At 43.7% G+C, this 15,727-nt stretch overlaps 1 protein-coding gene across 1 annotated transcript in view; it reads left to right on the top strand.

Annotated features, from left to right (window-relative positions):
• Positions 297-15,727, top strand: part of CDAN1 (codanin 1) — a gene marked incomplete at its 5' end in the record, with an annotated part of 30,405 nt that continues 14,974 nt past the window's right edge. Inside the window, 14 exons of the mRNA XM_021402229.1 lie at positions 297-584; positions 2,376-3,070; positions 4,335-4,559; positions 6,720-6,913; positions 7,349-7,468; positions 8,369-8,447; positions 8,832-8,952; positions 9,370-9,479; positions 10,163-10,252; positions 11,297-11,372; positions 12,370-12,578; positions 13,305-13,419; positions 14,236-14,379; positions 15,041-15,207. Coding sequence (XP_021257904.1) covers positions 297-584; positions 2,376-3,070; positions 4,335-4,559; positions 6,720-6,913; positions 7,349-7,468; positions 8,369-8,447; positions 8,832-8,952; positions 9,370-9,479; positions 10,163-10,252; positions 11,297-11,372; positions 12,370-12,578; positions 13,305-13,419; positions 14,236-14,379; positions 15,041-15,207 — 2,633 coding nt within the window. The remainder of the gene's footprint in view (positions 585-2,375; positions 3,071-4,334; positions 4,560-6,719; positions 6,914-7,348; positions 7,469-8,368; positions 8,448-8,831; positions 8,953-9,369; positions 9,480-10,162; positions 10,253-11,296; positions 11,373-12,369; positions 12,579-13,304; positions 13,420-14,235; positions 14,380-15,040; positions 15,208-15,727) is intronic.

Raw genomic sequence — 15,727 nt, 5'->3', positions numbered from 1 at the left:
CGGCGGTTTTGGACCTGCTGCTGCGCGAGGAGGTGGCGGTCGGCGCCGTGGTGCGGTGGCTGCGGCGCGTGCCGGGACAGCGCCCGGCTGAGGTAACGCGGCGGCAACGCCCCGCTCTCTGCCGCCGGGGCGGGGAACGCGTCCCGTGGCGGCCCGAGAGAGAAAGTTTGTGCCCGGGGGCGGCCCGCCGCAGGCCCGGGGGCGGCGGGCGGGGGCCGAGCTCCGCCGAGCGGGCGGCGGGAAGGCGGGGCCGAGGCTGCGGGACCGCTACCGCCCGCCGGGTAATGGAATGGTAATGGAATGGCGGCGAGCGCGGTGCCCCGTCGCCGTGTGCCGGCTGGGGAAGCGCGGTGACGCGGGGGGACGCTTCCCGCCGCCTCGGTGGTGGGAGCGGCGCCGAGAGATCCGCACCGCCGTTAGGGGTAGTTCCAGCAGGGAGGGAGCTGGTGCTGGGTCCTGCTGCGCCTCGGGAGCTGCTCGTGGCCCTGCACGCACGCTGTGGTGTCCCCCGACCTGTTGCTGGTCTGTGTATCGGGATCCGCCCGGGCGCGGAGCGGGGTCCGCTGCAGGACGCTGAGCAAACGGTCAGCTCCGGTCTGAGCAAACGAAGCTTTGTAAAGCACCGTAGGCTGAGCGTTGGGGTTCCTGTGGTTGTGGAAGCCTTTATAACCAGTGATTGTCCAGGTGCACTTACACTGAGGTGATAACATGGAGAACGAGATCTATATGTGAAGTATTTTCAGCCTGAGCACATTAGAATGCCTTTAATTAAGATCAGAGCTCACTGCTGTCACCCCAAGGTTCTGTGGGAAGGAAGGAGCAGTGTTTCAGGTGTCCAGCACTTCTTAACCCATGGGCCTGCGGATGCTGCACAGTTCGAGGCTCTGACTGCTCTGAACTGAAGGCCATAGGCTGACCAGCTGGAGGGTTCGCCTTGCCGGGGTCTTGTGGGTGGTGAGAAGGCCAGCGGGAGGCTGGGAGCTGATGGCACGCCAGGAGCTGGTGGCACGCCCTCGTCCTGCAGTGGGGGTATGAACCTCCGTTAACTCACACAGAGGGAGAGGAGTAAAGGCATGTTGTGCTCAGAAAGGTTTGGGGAGCTGACTGGCCATGTGTGCAGACTGTAAGCTGTCTGTACCCTAAACCCAGATGAGCAACCAAGGAGTGGTAAAGTACATCTTGCCCTGGCTTTCGTGGGGCAATTCCACGCTGAAGCTGATAAGAAGCTGGATCTGCTGGCACCTAGTGGGTTTTGTGTGCTGACTCTGGTCTGCACAGGGCATCAGCATGCTGAGTCTGCCCCATACCGAGGCTGTGCTAGCCTCCTGCATCTCTGGGGAGCTGCTGTGCTGTCACACTTTCAAGGAAGAATTTCAGCACTGGTGTCAAGGATGGCAGAAGCTCGGACCATGGCTCTCCTCTCACTGCCTTCTTTTGTGGATACTACTTTCAAAATAGTGTTTGCTCTCCTTTCTTAAAGTGGAGATGTGAATAGTGATGAAGCAGAATGTGCGTGCAATTATTTTAATGATAGTAAGGAGTAAGTTGCTGCTTGTTAGTGCTGCTTCTGCTATTGTTGAAATGGCAGGGAGTACTGTGGAGAGGAAACAGGAATGTGTGCGCTGTTAGGAACAAAACACACTTTTCATAGTGCACAAGGCTTTGAGCTATGCATGGAGCATGAAATCGTTTTGTCTAGTGTTACCCTGGTAAGATCACCACCTGTTTAGATTCATAATGTGTTGATTGTATGGGTGTTTTTTTGTTAGTTTTTTTTTTTTTTTAAGGTTTGTTACTTGTAAGTTTATGTCATGCATGCTCAAGTTGTGCAGTCTCTGTTAGCTGTCTGGGGGGTCTGAAGTGAGCAGAAATATTTAATTGAAATGATCTGATATTTGGCACCACAGGACTCAAGTACTTAAGTGCTTGTTCTCGCAGCACCCCTCTGTGGATGCAGGTGGCATTTGTGGATAAGTAGGGAACGAAGAATTTGTAGGCTTTAGTTTTTCATGTTAGATTTAGCTGCTTGGATATCCATGCCCTACTTTGAAACACTGGATGCAGAGGTGCCAGTTGCTCCAGGCTCTTGCTAGCCAGAGCTCCAGTGTCACTGCTGTTTCCAGGGCACAGCTCTGCTGGTTCCCAGCTGGAGGCCAAAGTGAGTGACTCCATCGGGAATCTCCTGCCAAAATGACTGTGTGGAGGCTGGCTTTCAGGCTGATGACTTGTGCTATGGTCACTTGAGTTGCATTGGCCTGCTTTGACAAATCATGTTGTTTTTTATTGTGTATCACAGTACTGAATGAGTCTAGTCAAGCAAAAAGATAGAATGAGGAAACATCTTTATATTAATGCTTTGTCCTCTTTTCTTGTAGGAGAACCACGTCCATGACAAGCTGGTATCCCTCAGTTTGCTTCAGAAAGACTTTGTGCCTTTTCTGCTGAATTTTTTAAGGGAGCAGACCAGCCAGATCCTGACTAATGGACCCTCCACTCCTGCTAAAACTCCCAATTCTAAGGCCCACAGGGGCCAAAGGACAGGACCAGAAAGGAGAGCAGGCCACGCAACTAGCAGCCGAGTGCAGCTTTTTTCCCAAAGGACTTCAGTGACCTCCTGCACCACAGACACCAGCTTTTCTCCTGCTGCTGCATCCAGTGGCTCCTCTTCCTTTTCTGGGTCAAACCTGTCAAGCCCTTGCAGTGACTTCCCCAGCGTGGTGTCCAGCAGCAGCCCGAGCTTTGGGTACAGCCCCGTGCTCACCCACAGCGAGAAGCGCTCGGCTCAGAAGGCCAACCTGGGGAGCTTCCTCACTGCTGCACCAGAGGCCCTGCCAGCAAGGCGGGGCAGGAGGAAGGGCAGCAGCTCTGTCAGTGCCTCTGGCCGGCAGGTCGCTCGGGACCTGGGGCATTCCTTGGCTGAAGAGGAAGATGGAAGGAATGAAAATGCATCGTGGAGTGGAGGGAGAAGGAAGCGGAGTGAAGTGCCTCTTGCTAGATCCCCTCCCAGCCAGCTAAATCTTAACAACCTAGAGGAGTTCCCACCCATGGGTGCTGCCTCTGGCAGGACAAAGTAAGAGCGAATCTGCCTCGCTGTCTCATTTGAATTGTGCTGCAGGTTACTGTTCCATGACCTGCTCATTCTGTTGTGCATGTCTGGATACAAAAGATGCTGTAACAAACAGCTGGGGCTTCTTGTTCTCCTTGGCCAGAACAGCCTTGTAACTATTGCCACAAAGGGGAATATTGCTATCACAGGCAGTCAGCTTCCCACCCTGTGTGCTCACCTCCGTGCCCCTTCAGCCTCTCGCTTATGTTGTGCCTGCAGCTTGCTGGTGCGCAGGCCAGCTGCTTGTAAAGCTGAACACATCTTTGTCCTTCTGTGTTCTAACAAGTCAGCATTATCTAGGCTCTTCGTGTTTCTTGTTTAACACAATAGCAATTGCTGATCAAGTGCAGCCCTGGAAGGCTCTTCAGCCTTACTGATGCAAGGAAAAAAGCTTTCGGGTTGATGTTCTATTAATTCTGGTAACGGACATCAGTGTGTAGTTTCATTTGTGTCATGTGGTTATGGACAAATAGCTGGCTAATTCTCACATTCACTTTGGTCTTCAGCAGGCCCTACTCTCCCTGGTGACGCTGCCTTTGCTTTTGGGCAGCTGTTTGTCATGTGATTGCCTCACTACCCTCTTTGATTTTTTTCACTCTTTAAAACTTTTATTACCAAGTATAACGCTTTCATGTTAGCCTGTTTGCTCTGTAAGCTAGGCACTGGCCTCTGAAAGTGATACTTTCTAGTTGGACTAGTAAAATTCCAGCTGAAAATTGATAGTCTCTGTGTTGATCTGGGAGATGCCTCTTACTGCATTATAGAGCCTCTTCCTGAAGGTCCAGTCTAGGTAGCTTATGAGGAAGAATGGATTCCCCTAAACTTTAAGAATAACACATTACTGGTATACAGTGGTAGCTTGTTTGTTTGTGATTGCATTAGAAACTGCTGGTGAATTGGTTTCATGCTAAAATAGTTCATCTCTTGTCCTTTTAAACCAGAGTTGTTTGGAGGGGCTGCTTGGCAGTCTGTGTCACTGTTCTGTGCTGTGATGGTTGATAATTACGCATGTTGGCAGCACGGGGCAGGAGGCTGTGTTTTGCAATCCGTAGCTACATGAGTACTGACAGTATCTACAGATAAAGTTTAGAAGTTCACAGTGCTGACTTGATATCTGTTTTATTTTAGCATTAGGTTCTTCTGGAAGAGTTTAACGTGTATCAGTCTTGAGACTTAATTTCTTCTGTTCTTTTGGTGATTTCAACAAAATCCCTTCTCTCTCTTTCAGCAAAAGCAAGCCATCAAGGCGAATCAACCCAACTCCTGTGAGTGCCGAACGCCCTCTTTCAAAGCCAAAGATGTGCTTCACTTCGACGCCTGTCAGCCAGTCTCCAGCTGCTCAGTTTTTGGCTGGGTCAAGCCTTGAGGCCTTTACCACTGTACAAGAGGGAAACCTGACTTCTGCAATAAGCAGCAGCCTCCAAGAGGAGAGGGAGATGCTGAAGAAAGAACGGTACAGTCTGAACAGGGTGTCGAAGGGCTTGTAGTGATTTTTAGTTCTCTTATCTGAAGATGGTATTGATAGAAGAGTGGAAATGACCAGAAGAGTATCCAAAGCAGATGCTGATAATCTTAAACTATAATTTACCTAAAACCAAGTGTGACTGATGTCAGACCAGTATATTAATGCATTTATCTCATGCTTGTCATTTTAAAGGTGTACTAACTCTGGAACGACAACCCTCATTTTATCTTCAGGAATCTTTACTGCTTTCTTACCATTGCCTTTTCATGGGTTTGCACATGTGGCTGTCTCCTGTCCAGCTTTTCCAAGGTTGTAGAGGTGAAATGAGTGGGTTTGAGCACATGTAATTGGGCTGTATTTGAAGACTTCATCTGTCACAGAAGGCATAGTTTAGTTGGAAGAAAATGAGTTAACAGTGCAAATGTGGGGAAAATATTAATGAAATTTAGATGAACTAAAACAGGCTTGTGGTCAGAGAAATGGGACATGGGTAACAGGAAATTCTGTTTTAAGAAATTTTAGAATTGTTACTGCGGTTATCTATTTAAAATTGTGTGTGCTGGGAGATGACGTGAATTCTAGCATCTAATTTTGTTTGCTGTTTGGATACTGAGTGACTTTCCTTTGTCTGTAAAACGATATCACTGTTAGTCTGTGATGTGCTCTGGAAAAAAAGCAAAGCATATAATTGCTGACACAACTTCTGGTGTTCTTTGTAGCTTTTGCTCTTGGGGAGACTCCTTGGGACATGAGTGGAATTCTTTCCCTGGCAGGCCTTGCATTTCACTCCACTGGGGCCAGAATAGGCTGGAACAGACCCACCAGGTTCTCATGAATTACTGTTTATGCAGGGCCTTTACCTGAACTGGTCAGGATTCAAACCTACCTTTGTGCACTTAAGTGAAGCATGTATTCCAGTCTGAATTCCACCTGTAGTGTTCCAGTAATGTGTATAAACTAAAGTAGGTGGAATAGCAGTACGTGGGCTGGGTCGGACCAATAAGATGATCTCATCTAACCCATAATGCTTTCAACAAAAAGGTTAGTGCGTGGGGCTAGAGCTGCTGCTGCGTCCTCAGTAGCAGTGAGAAGTGAGCTGCAAAGCTAAGACAGTCTCCAGCCAACTGGGTTTTTTTTGAGCAATGGCGAAAGGAGAAATTTGTGCTGAAGCAGATGACAACACTGAGGCAGAAATGAAGCTGAGTGTAACTGGTTTTTTTTGAGGCTTGCTGTGGTAGGTTTAAGTGCTTAATGTGAAGTAGTTTTCTTCATTTCTAATTGATCAAGTGCTTATGTTCATTGCAAGGCAGGTCTTTGTAGATAACCTTTCTGCTTCCATTTTGGGACTGATTTGTTTTTGATTGCTGCAGTTTGAGGTTAGGCCAGCAAAAATGTTCTTGGCTATGGTGAAAAATATTTGTGTCTTCCCCGTAGCCTTTCAAGCAACTTTTAAAGATTTTACTCTTGAGACGATTTGGACGTAAGTGGATGTGATGTTCACAGTGTGGATGTTTTGTTGGGATGTTAAATGGTCGTTTGATATTGCTGTTAATGGCTTTTCTCTTGTTTCTCATGTATGCTCCTGCATTCTGGGTGACCTTGGGCTTTTTTTAAGCAATACCTATGTATTTAACTGAGTAATTGTTACTGATTTAGAATCCAGCAATTGAAGTAAGTAGTTTGTCCCTTCTATTGCTTAACTTGCTGATGTGGGATTTCATCAGTTGTTGCATTGCCTTTCCATATACTCCTACTGGCTCTTCTTACGGTGTCATTAACTTGTGAATATAGCTGGGAGTCTGGAGCTGAGCCTTATTTTCAGAGACTTTGCAGAGTGTTTAGATGTCAGAAATTACACGTACAATATTTTTTTAAGACAGGTTCAATATTTTTAGCAAATACCAGTTTAGATGAGAAGAAACGATAATGTAAGAGGCCAGAGTGACAGGCTGCATCATCAGAGAAGGAATTTGAATGTGGTTCTTTAGCACTGTCATGCTAAAAGCTGGTTTAGACAGTAGAAATGAGGTAGTTTTTGCTTCCTGGACTTCCTTCATGCTGTGCTGGTGAAGGAAGGCCTCTCTTCTGGTCACATGATTGCTCTGTGTCACTTAAGCCACCCGTTATGTTGCTGCTCTTGAATTTCAGATGCAAGTTGCTGCACCAAGCGTCTTCTCCTGCAGGGATAGCTCCTGATCCTGGGACTCCTACTAAGCCCACCTACACTCGCAGTGCTAGCCTTCCTGCTGAAAGCCATCTGGTGACCTGCGCAGATCCTGCGAAGGTTTCCTGCAAGAAACAGTTGGAGTGTCTGGCACAGCTCTACTCATCATGTATAGCAGGTAACGACAGAGATGTGAGACAGACCCTTCTGTGAGCTTTGAGCTTGTTTGTCCACTGTGAGGGGAAGGCAGATAACAAGTAAGAGTTCTGGCATAGTTGCTGTGTATAAATAATACCTAAAAGAATAAGCTGTGTCAACCCAGTTATTAAAATAAATAGATTTTGCATAAAAGTTTAGGGAAGTATATGAACGTGATGTATTACTCTGACCTGTAGGAGGCTGCAGTTGCGTGGTCTGATCTGATGAGGTAAATTTGAGCAACCAGACCCTTCCCTCGCACATCTTTCCATGTTGATGTACGCTGTGGCTGTGTGTGGGGAGGGAGTTCTTTACAGACTTTGCCATAGAACAGTTGTCTGTCTTTTTACCTTCATTCATTAAAACAGGTTAAAACACAATATTCATCTCTAGTATCACATTTCTTCTCTTCCAGAAAATCTGGTACCAAATATTTTTCTGGAGCTTTTTTTCGTTCTGCAACTGTTAACGTCTAAAGGAACTTCTGCTTCAGAGGAAGAAGAGAGTGACCTTGAAGTCAGTGAAGGAAGCAAAGGTAAGCAATAGAACTGAGTGGGAAGAGTGTCCTTCCTTGAATGATAATGTGATGTAGATAAGTAGCCCTTAGCCTGAACAGTTAGTATTCAGTGCCATAAAAAAACACAGTGGGACTCATCTGAGATGCTGACAAAAATCATGTGGGTATGGAAAGTATTTCTTCAGCGTGATAAATCAGGGTTGCTAGATCGTGTTTGAATCTACTTTTCTGCTGTTGTGTGTGAGTACCTATACTGTCTTGCTAAAACAAACTTTCAGAGAGAAGGACATATATGATAGTCTCTCCTCTGTTGGTTCTTGCAACTCAGAAGTGTTGCTGACTTGCTGTGTGTTTCTTAAATTAAAGGCTGGGTCACAGATGTGGGCACATTAATATAGATAAATAATTGTTATGTTTGATTTTCTGGCAAATTCATACTTACTCTTGATACAGTTAGTAGTTTGATATAGGTATGAAAAGCAGAGAGTGGCTTTGAGATGAAACTTCCCTTCAGAAAACTTTATTTGTTTAACTTTTTTTTTTTTTTTTTTTTGCTTCTCACTGTTTCTTCGGGCTTAGCTTAGGAGCACCAAGTGATCAGCAACAGCAGCTGATCACTGCTTGCAGTTGGTCTACTTGTTGTTTGGCTCTGCTTACTGTTGGCCAAAAGGCTGAGATGGAATCTTTTCTTTCCCATACAGCATCAAACAATTTAGTTGCCATTAGTATCAGAAAGATGGGGATTTATCTATTCAGGTGCCAAGGAATAGGAACTTCTGGAAATTGGGTACTGGTTTGAAAGATCATGTAATTCTTTGGGTGTGGCAGTTCCTACTTTCCTCTGGAGCTCATTGTTGATTGTTTAGCTTATCAATTGTGATAGGTACTGTTGTCACATATTTCTATTTTTCCCATTAGATCCATCAGGGAGACAGCATTTCCGAAGTGTGCACAATTGTGTTTACTTTGCTGTTCAAGTCTTGGATTATCAGTATGAGTGAGTTGAGGTGTTTTATTTTTTTCCTCTGCTTATGTGTGAGATGAAGCGAGCATGGTTGGTTCTTGGAGCTTTACTAAATCCAGATAAGGAGTTACTAACTTTTACTCAAAATATACTTAAATTTGTCTTAAATTTGGATGGCTGTGAATTTTCCTTGTGCTGGCCTTCAGTGTAATTTTGCAAGAAATGGGAAAGTCGTGAGATGAATGCAATAAAAAAAGAAGCCCCTGCAGATGTCAGTGAAATTTCATCCTGGGTGACTGGGGCTTAGAACTTTTTACCTGGTAGCTTCTTAAGAAAGACATAAACATTTCTTTGGATCTGACCATGTTGTCATTTGTGTCTGTATGTCTGTGGGTTTTATGGATGTTGTCTTGGCAGAATTATTTCCCATTTAGAAAAGGGGACGCTGAAGTTCTTGGCTGAAAATGAACGAATTGCGACTTTTTCTCCCACCTTGCACGAGAGGCTCAAGCAGGCCTATGAAAGCAGCACAGCCAAGGTAGATACTGGCAGACCTCAAGCAATGTTGTCTCATACTTTTGTGGTGATGATGCTTTATTTATGTTGGCCTTAATGCTAAGTCTCATTCCTTCTACTGTGAGTCTCCTTGTCATGTCTTCTTTGGGAAGTGTCTGAAAGTTGTTTTTTGTGTGTTTTTTTTCTCTCAATAAAAAGTTGATTTCCTAGAGAGATGAGACGCATGTATTCGTAATGATATTCTGTCTCTGTAGTGTAATGTAGGTTCTACAGCCATTGGTATTTACTGGCAGTTAGCAACTGGGAATTGACTGGAGTCTGAACAACTCAGTGATACCTGTTTTCACCGTCACCTCTCTCCACTGCTTATTATGGATGTCAGATTGTTGGATAAATTACACTTGCATTAGCCTAATTGCTGCTTTTATGTTTTCAACAGGTGTCTCTGCTGCTGCCATGCTCTGTGCAATCTGTTTCTTTCCAGCCAGAAACCGACAATCGCTCTAACTTTCCCAGTGACAGAGCATTTCACATATTTAAGAAACAAAGGTAAGATTCTTTTATCGTTACTGTGCAGCTCATAAGATATTATCTGCCTGTAGTTGTTAACAAAAGATGTCAAGAATGTCTCATTTATGCTACGTACTGTAGATTTTCACTCTAAATAAAAAAAAAAAAAGTCTTTGTCCATATTGACTGCAGGAGCTAAACGTTTAATGTCTTTAAAGAAGAACAGCCTAATTCTTCAGGAGTTATTGAGGCTTCTGGTAAATGCCAATACAGTGTGGCACCCTATGGATTGCTTCTGCATATATATCTGGCGTGATTTGTATTCTTCCTGCCACCTCCCTCCGTGTTTGCGGCAATAGAGGGGAGAACGGCAAGTTGTCTTGGTTCTTTTTTCTCCACGTAGGTATTGTTTCGTGTGGCTTATTCTTTCCTGCTTCTCGGTCTTCAGTATGTCTGGTAAATGGGTGTTTTGGTCATTCTGTCTGAGCTTGGGCATAACAGGCTTAAGTGCTTGCTGTCAAAGACATGGAAAATGAAAATTTGCTGACGTTTCCTGCTAACGTTTTTGAGTTCTGCAAAAGTATCAGAACATGTAGAGGCTTGAATTATTTAATCTAGGGTAGAGTCTCACTGGGTATCTTAGGAGCAGTTGAATGCTCAGTTGTTGGTACTTCAAATTTTGAAGAGTAGGAATTCACGTCCTTAAATATCTTGGTTCACAGGGATATCTTTTATGAACTGCTGCGTGAATGGGAGGATAACCATGAAAAACCTGGTTGGGATTTTGAAAGAGTTCTGGGCAACAAGATCAGGTAGGAATCTTCTGTAACTCCATCTAGAACTGATATGTCTAAAGCTTTAGTGTAGCTAAATTACTGGCACAACATACCAGACTCAGCATCCTCATTTCGATGTTCTTCCTAATGGTCTGAGCTGTAGGGCGCTGTGCTTCTTGGCAGATAGTGTCTGTGCAAAGTTGCTTCTATATTTAAAATTTTCAGCTGTCCTCTTAAAGAATCAAGGCATAAGCGGCAGTGGCCTAATGTGATTAGTCTTGCTGTAACTCTTACCCTGTTGCCAGTCACAGAAAGGGTTACTCTCACAACCATTATGTTGTGGGCTGAATGCCTTTTTGTGCGTAGTTCGTGTTTCCAATGCCCCCCTCCTTTTAAGCATTTATGTGTTATATGTACAGAAACTTTTATCTCTTCTAATTATTTCAGTGGGTTTTGGTGTCTTGGCTCTGAGAACAAGACTATTTCGTCTCTTCATATGGAAAGCAAATGGTTTTATTTATTTACTTTTTAATCAACATACAATATATATATAAAAAAACCGTTATGTTTTTGAAAGCAGTTGCCTTGTGGGTTTCTGCGTTAATCTTAACCACCAGCCTACGGAAGTTACCTGGACCAAAACTGTCCACGGCTGAGATTTAACTGAGGAACGTTCATCCCCTTTGAGCATCAGAACTACTGCTTTTTTGCTGTTCTCTTACTTGCATCTATGTGAACTCTCACCTCACTGCATAGGGGGAAATGGGAGATGAACAAGTGCTTTTTCTTCCTAAATAAAAGTATTATTGCAGGAATAGAAGAGAGTCTTTTTGTCTCTAAAGCTGTGTTTGCTTTGCAGACACTAAGGGAAAATCCAGGGAGAATTTTTGTTTCCGTGATCAGCAGATCAGGGCTTGTGCAACCTGGTTACAAAGAGGCTTCTTTGTTCAGTGGCCTTTGAGAACTGAAGATCACTTTCTTATAAGCTGTTAGTTTGTGATTTTGGTATAATTTGAAGTTAAAACACTTCTTTTGTACCAGAAAGATCTGGTCAGCATTTTGTGAGGTTTTCCTTCACAGGGCCATGATGGCTCACCTGTCTGCAACCTGCAACCACAGCCATTTTGCCAGACTCTTTCAGAAGCAGCTCATCCAGGTAAGTTACTCAGTTGTTCTTTTTTTTCATGAAGATATGCGTCAAAAGTGATTTGATCCTTCCTCAGCCTAAGAAAACAAACTGTCTTGCAAATTTGAGACTTCCCTTTTGAAACTTTTTCTTTTTTGGAAGAGCCCCATCTTCAGGAACAGAATTTCCTTCATTTTCTGGAAATACAGATCAGTGATGAGTTACTGATCCTTATCCAGTTGTAAGGCACATTGAGCACATCATGAGCTGCAAGAATTTATTCTTCATGGTTGTTTAACCTTGACGTTCTAATTTTAGAACAATTAATTTTTAGAAATGTTAACAATACATTTTGACGTGTATAAAATACAGAGGTTCCCAGTTCCATTCCTCAGCAACATTAGTATACTACCTGCAGAGAGTCTCAGGTTTTTTGATATAGTATTGCTGTTGTAGTTTACAGGAGTTTTTTCGACCAGTTTCAAGTATCATCTGACTTCACTGTAGCTGAAGGAATGAAAAAAGAAAGGATACTCCTGACTGGAGTATAAATTTTTGCTGTATTCTCCCTGTAAGTGGCTGGCTTATTGGTAGGTTCATTTTGGATAGCAGAATAGGCACAAAAAACCCACTTACATTACATGAAAGATGTGAGCTATTGGAATATTGGAAATTCCTCATGTCCAATCTGAATTTCCGTCACTGTTCTGTCAAGTGTGGCTCATGAAGACTGCGAGTGATGGGTGTTCCCACATGCAAACATGCAAACGTTGGCTGCTAGAAGTGCCTGAGTTAGTTGTATGTCATCCATCTCTCAGAATCCTTAGGTTCTTCGTGGCCAAGGCGGGTAGCATGTTTTGACATGAGATAAAGAGATTTTTCTGTGTGCGCTGGCTGAAAAGACCATGCTTGAATTCCTTCTAAAACAAAATCTTCTGAGGAAGGAAGAATGCATAGGGTAAGAGATGAAATGAAACGATGTTTGATTATGAGTTTTCTGCTTTCTTGTTTTTTTTCTCTCTTGAAGATGTGTAAAGGTCCTATTGGTGGTGGTGTGAGCTGGGGAGACACCCCAGACCAGGATGTCCTTAATATGCTGGGCCCTGATAATCTGAGCCGTCTGAAGAGGTTGCAGGAAAGATTTATAGTTCCTCAGAGCATCAGGGGACCTTGCCCACCCCCTTCATTCCCAGGGTGCCAGCAGTTCTTCAGGGACTTCATCCTCAGTGCAGGAAGGTCAGCTGGTTACTATTTCCCTGGCAAAGCATGGGGTATGTTGGGAACACCATGTTGCTGTTGTAGCAGGGGGTGTTCAGAGGCCTTGAGGCATAGAGTAACCTAGGTGGAGCGTATCAGGAATATTTTAAAGCTGCGTAACACCATACTTAATGTCCTTGGCCAGTGAGCACATTAATAGACAGGTTCTGTTTGGAGCATGGAATTCATCTGTGCACTATTTTAGGCTGGATGGTAATTATTGAAGCGTTACATCTTGTCACGGGCCACCAGCATTTCTCAGTGCCAAGAAGTGCAGAGATGTATAGCAGGGGCACCAGACTGTGCAAACATTTCTTGTGCAGTAGTGCATGCAGCCAAGGAGTTAGAGGATGAAGCCAGTTTCATGGTTTTCTTGAATGAGTCTTTCTCAGTCCAGAGCATAGATGAGTTGCCATATATGGCAGATGTGAATCTAAGTTCATTTACTTTACAGCTTCCTGCTTGGACAGATCCATATTATTATCCTTTTGCTGGGACTTGCTAAACAGTGTCTGTTTCAAAGAGCTGGAAAAGGGGGTCAGCCAGCACTAGTTCTATCACTTGGTTTGTTTTCTGTCAGTTGCTTTGGTTGTCCTCTAATGCGTGATACAACTTGAGAGACGAGCTTGAAATTTTGTGGTGAGTTAGTTGAGGCTGTACTGCTATTTGCAGCCCAATCTGACTCATCGTCATCTTTTGCTGAAGTTACCAGTTCAATCAGCACCTGGTGGATAGCCTGTGCCTGAAGATACTTGAGCTAGATGGCCTTACTCTGGTGGAGCATGAGCACAGTGATGGGGAAGCAGATATGGATGAACAGGTAAGACTGGATTTTGCAGATACATCTGGCTGGAATTTCCCTGAACTGAATCTGTACCGAAAGAACTGTTTTGGTTGCGAGTTGTTTTAAGTTTCTACCAATGAATTTACAGGACAAGGGTTTCTTTCTTTGGTTTTGTCATAACTCTGTAATTTGTACAGTGTCCAAGCCCCTGCCCATTTACTCATGTGCTTCAGGGTGCCTCATAGAACTGTCTTAAGAGATAACATACACTAGTTTGAAAAGTGATCTCCTGTGAAGGAGCCTCTTTTTAGATTGTTAGTACCTTGCATTAGATCTGTTTCATCAATGAAACAAATGAGTTTGGTTGTTGCATTCAGTTCCAATAGCTCCTTCCTTTTTGCTATTCTGTGTAGAAAGACTCAGAATGAATTTGTGGTCAAGCCTGTTCAGATGTCCCTGTACTCACCTGTACCTGTCGCAAGTATCATAGCTCTTAGACTGTTAGCAAAATAGCAGCCAAAGATTCGTGAAAACTTGCAGAGCAAATAGTGGTGCAAAGGAGGCAACATAGGGGCAGTTCTCATTGTCTCCATAGTTGTTAATGTGAATATACGACTGAGCGGCTTCGTGTTCTAGAAAGCTCTCAAATTAATTTCTTCTCACTGTAAGTGAGGCAGTACAGGCAGAACCAATTTAAAATATGCGTGACAAATATGCGTTTTGGAAACATTTATGGAAAGCGTTGATGAAGCTATGAGGCCCTTTTTACATGAAGGGAATAGAAGTTTAGTGTGGGTAGTGGCTTTGCCAGCTCAGGGTGACATTTCCCCAGCTTGCTTTTATTCATTTCAGGATGAAAAGAAGCGTTTCACTGTGGTACTGTTAAGCTTGAGACTCCTCGCCAAGTTCCTGGGGTTTCTTGTGTTCTTGCCATATCGCACTGTGGAACAACCAACTAGAGACCTGCAAGATACTGCAGTAACGTTAAGGAACCAAGTAAGAAACCCAACACTTCAATCTAATTTGGCCTATTTTTTGACAGGCAGGCTTCCTAATCCAAGAAGGACATTGTGAATAGTTGTGCCTGTTCAAAACAAGGGAGTGATTGCCGGGAAGGTGTTACGCTATTTTGTGCCCCATCACATATTCTGAAGTTGGAAACAGAGGAAAAGAAAAGTTTATATAACAGAGAAAAAGGGAGCAATGCATTGGTACCCTCACGTGTGGGGTGCTGTGTTATTTCTGCTAATTTGGGGCTGCTGAGTCAGAACTCTGATGAGTCTAGGTAAAACTTGCCTTTATAGTGTAAAATCCAGCTACCAGGAATGATTTGGTAGTTCCTCACTCACCTCGTAGCAGTGTGATGTGATGAATGCAAGAAGGCAGGGCTTAAACCTTGACTCCACCTGTACATGCTCATGCTTTTAGTGTTACAGCCTTGTATTCGAAAGTCCCAGCGGGACCGGTGGTTGCTGTCATAGCATAGTTTCTACCTCTGCTGGTGTGCAGAGAAATATTTTCATTAGCCAAAAAGTCACCTCTTATTTGTGCAGAAGATGAAATCTTAGAAAGAATAGTCGTGATATAGAGAAAGATTTTTCTTAAATTATCAAAAGATAACTTCAAGCTGCTGCTTTAACTTTTCTTGTTCATTAAGACTTTGCCTGTACTGGACATATTGAAGCTTCTGAGACGATCCATTCGGAATCAGCGTTCTGTCCTCACTATTCCTTGGATTGTGGAGTTTCTTTCCCTTGTGGATCATATTGCTCCTTTCCTTGATTATTATAGGAAGGTATTTTGTCTTTTGCTGCAGATATACAGGTAAGACCCTGGGAAAATATATCAGTTCGAAAAACTCTTCTGTGTATGGTTTTGTTTGAGAATACATGCTGGTGCTAGTTTGAGTTTCTTATAAAGGTACTTTTTAATGTGCAAATCATGAGCATTTTGTATCTTACATAAAGCTACAAAGGGAGAACATCCTAAACAGAGAGATGTGCAATATGTTTGTGTTCTTTGAGTAAACAACATTCTTTAAATCCTCACTCACCCATTCTGCATCTGCAGCTGCAAATTTTAAACCTTGAATTTAAACCTCAGACCTGCAGGGTTTCCAATGTCTAAGTGATGCTCTAGTTTTCTTTGTGATGAGCATGAGGAAAATTTGAAGCACGTTCTAGAGAGTTGCTTAACACTGGCTTCTCCAGTGTTAAAACAGCACATTATTCAAATGTGTATGTGCAAAAGAGTAGAATTTGCTCTCCATTCTGTAGGCAAACAAGTAGGGAAATGTGTACATGATTACAAATAGTATAATCAGAAACTGAGTGGTTGGGAACGT

Source organism: Numida meleagris, chromosome 6 (genome assembly GCF_002078875.1).
Source record: "Numida meleagris isolate 19003 breed g44 Domestic line chromosome 6, NumMel1.0, whole genome shotgun sequence".
Taxonomy (NCBI): domain Eukaryota; kingdom Metazoa; phylum Chordata; class Aves; order Galliformes; family Numididae; genus Numida; species Numida meleagris.
This window is presented reverse-complemented; position numbering and strand designations above follow the sequence as displayed.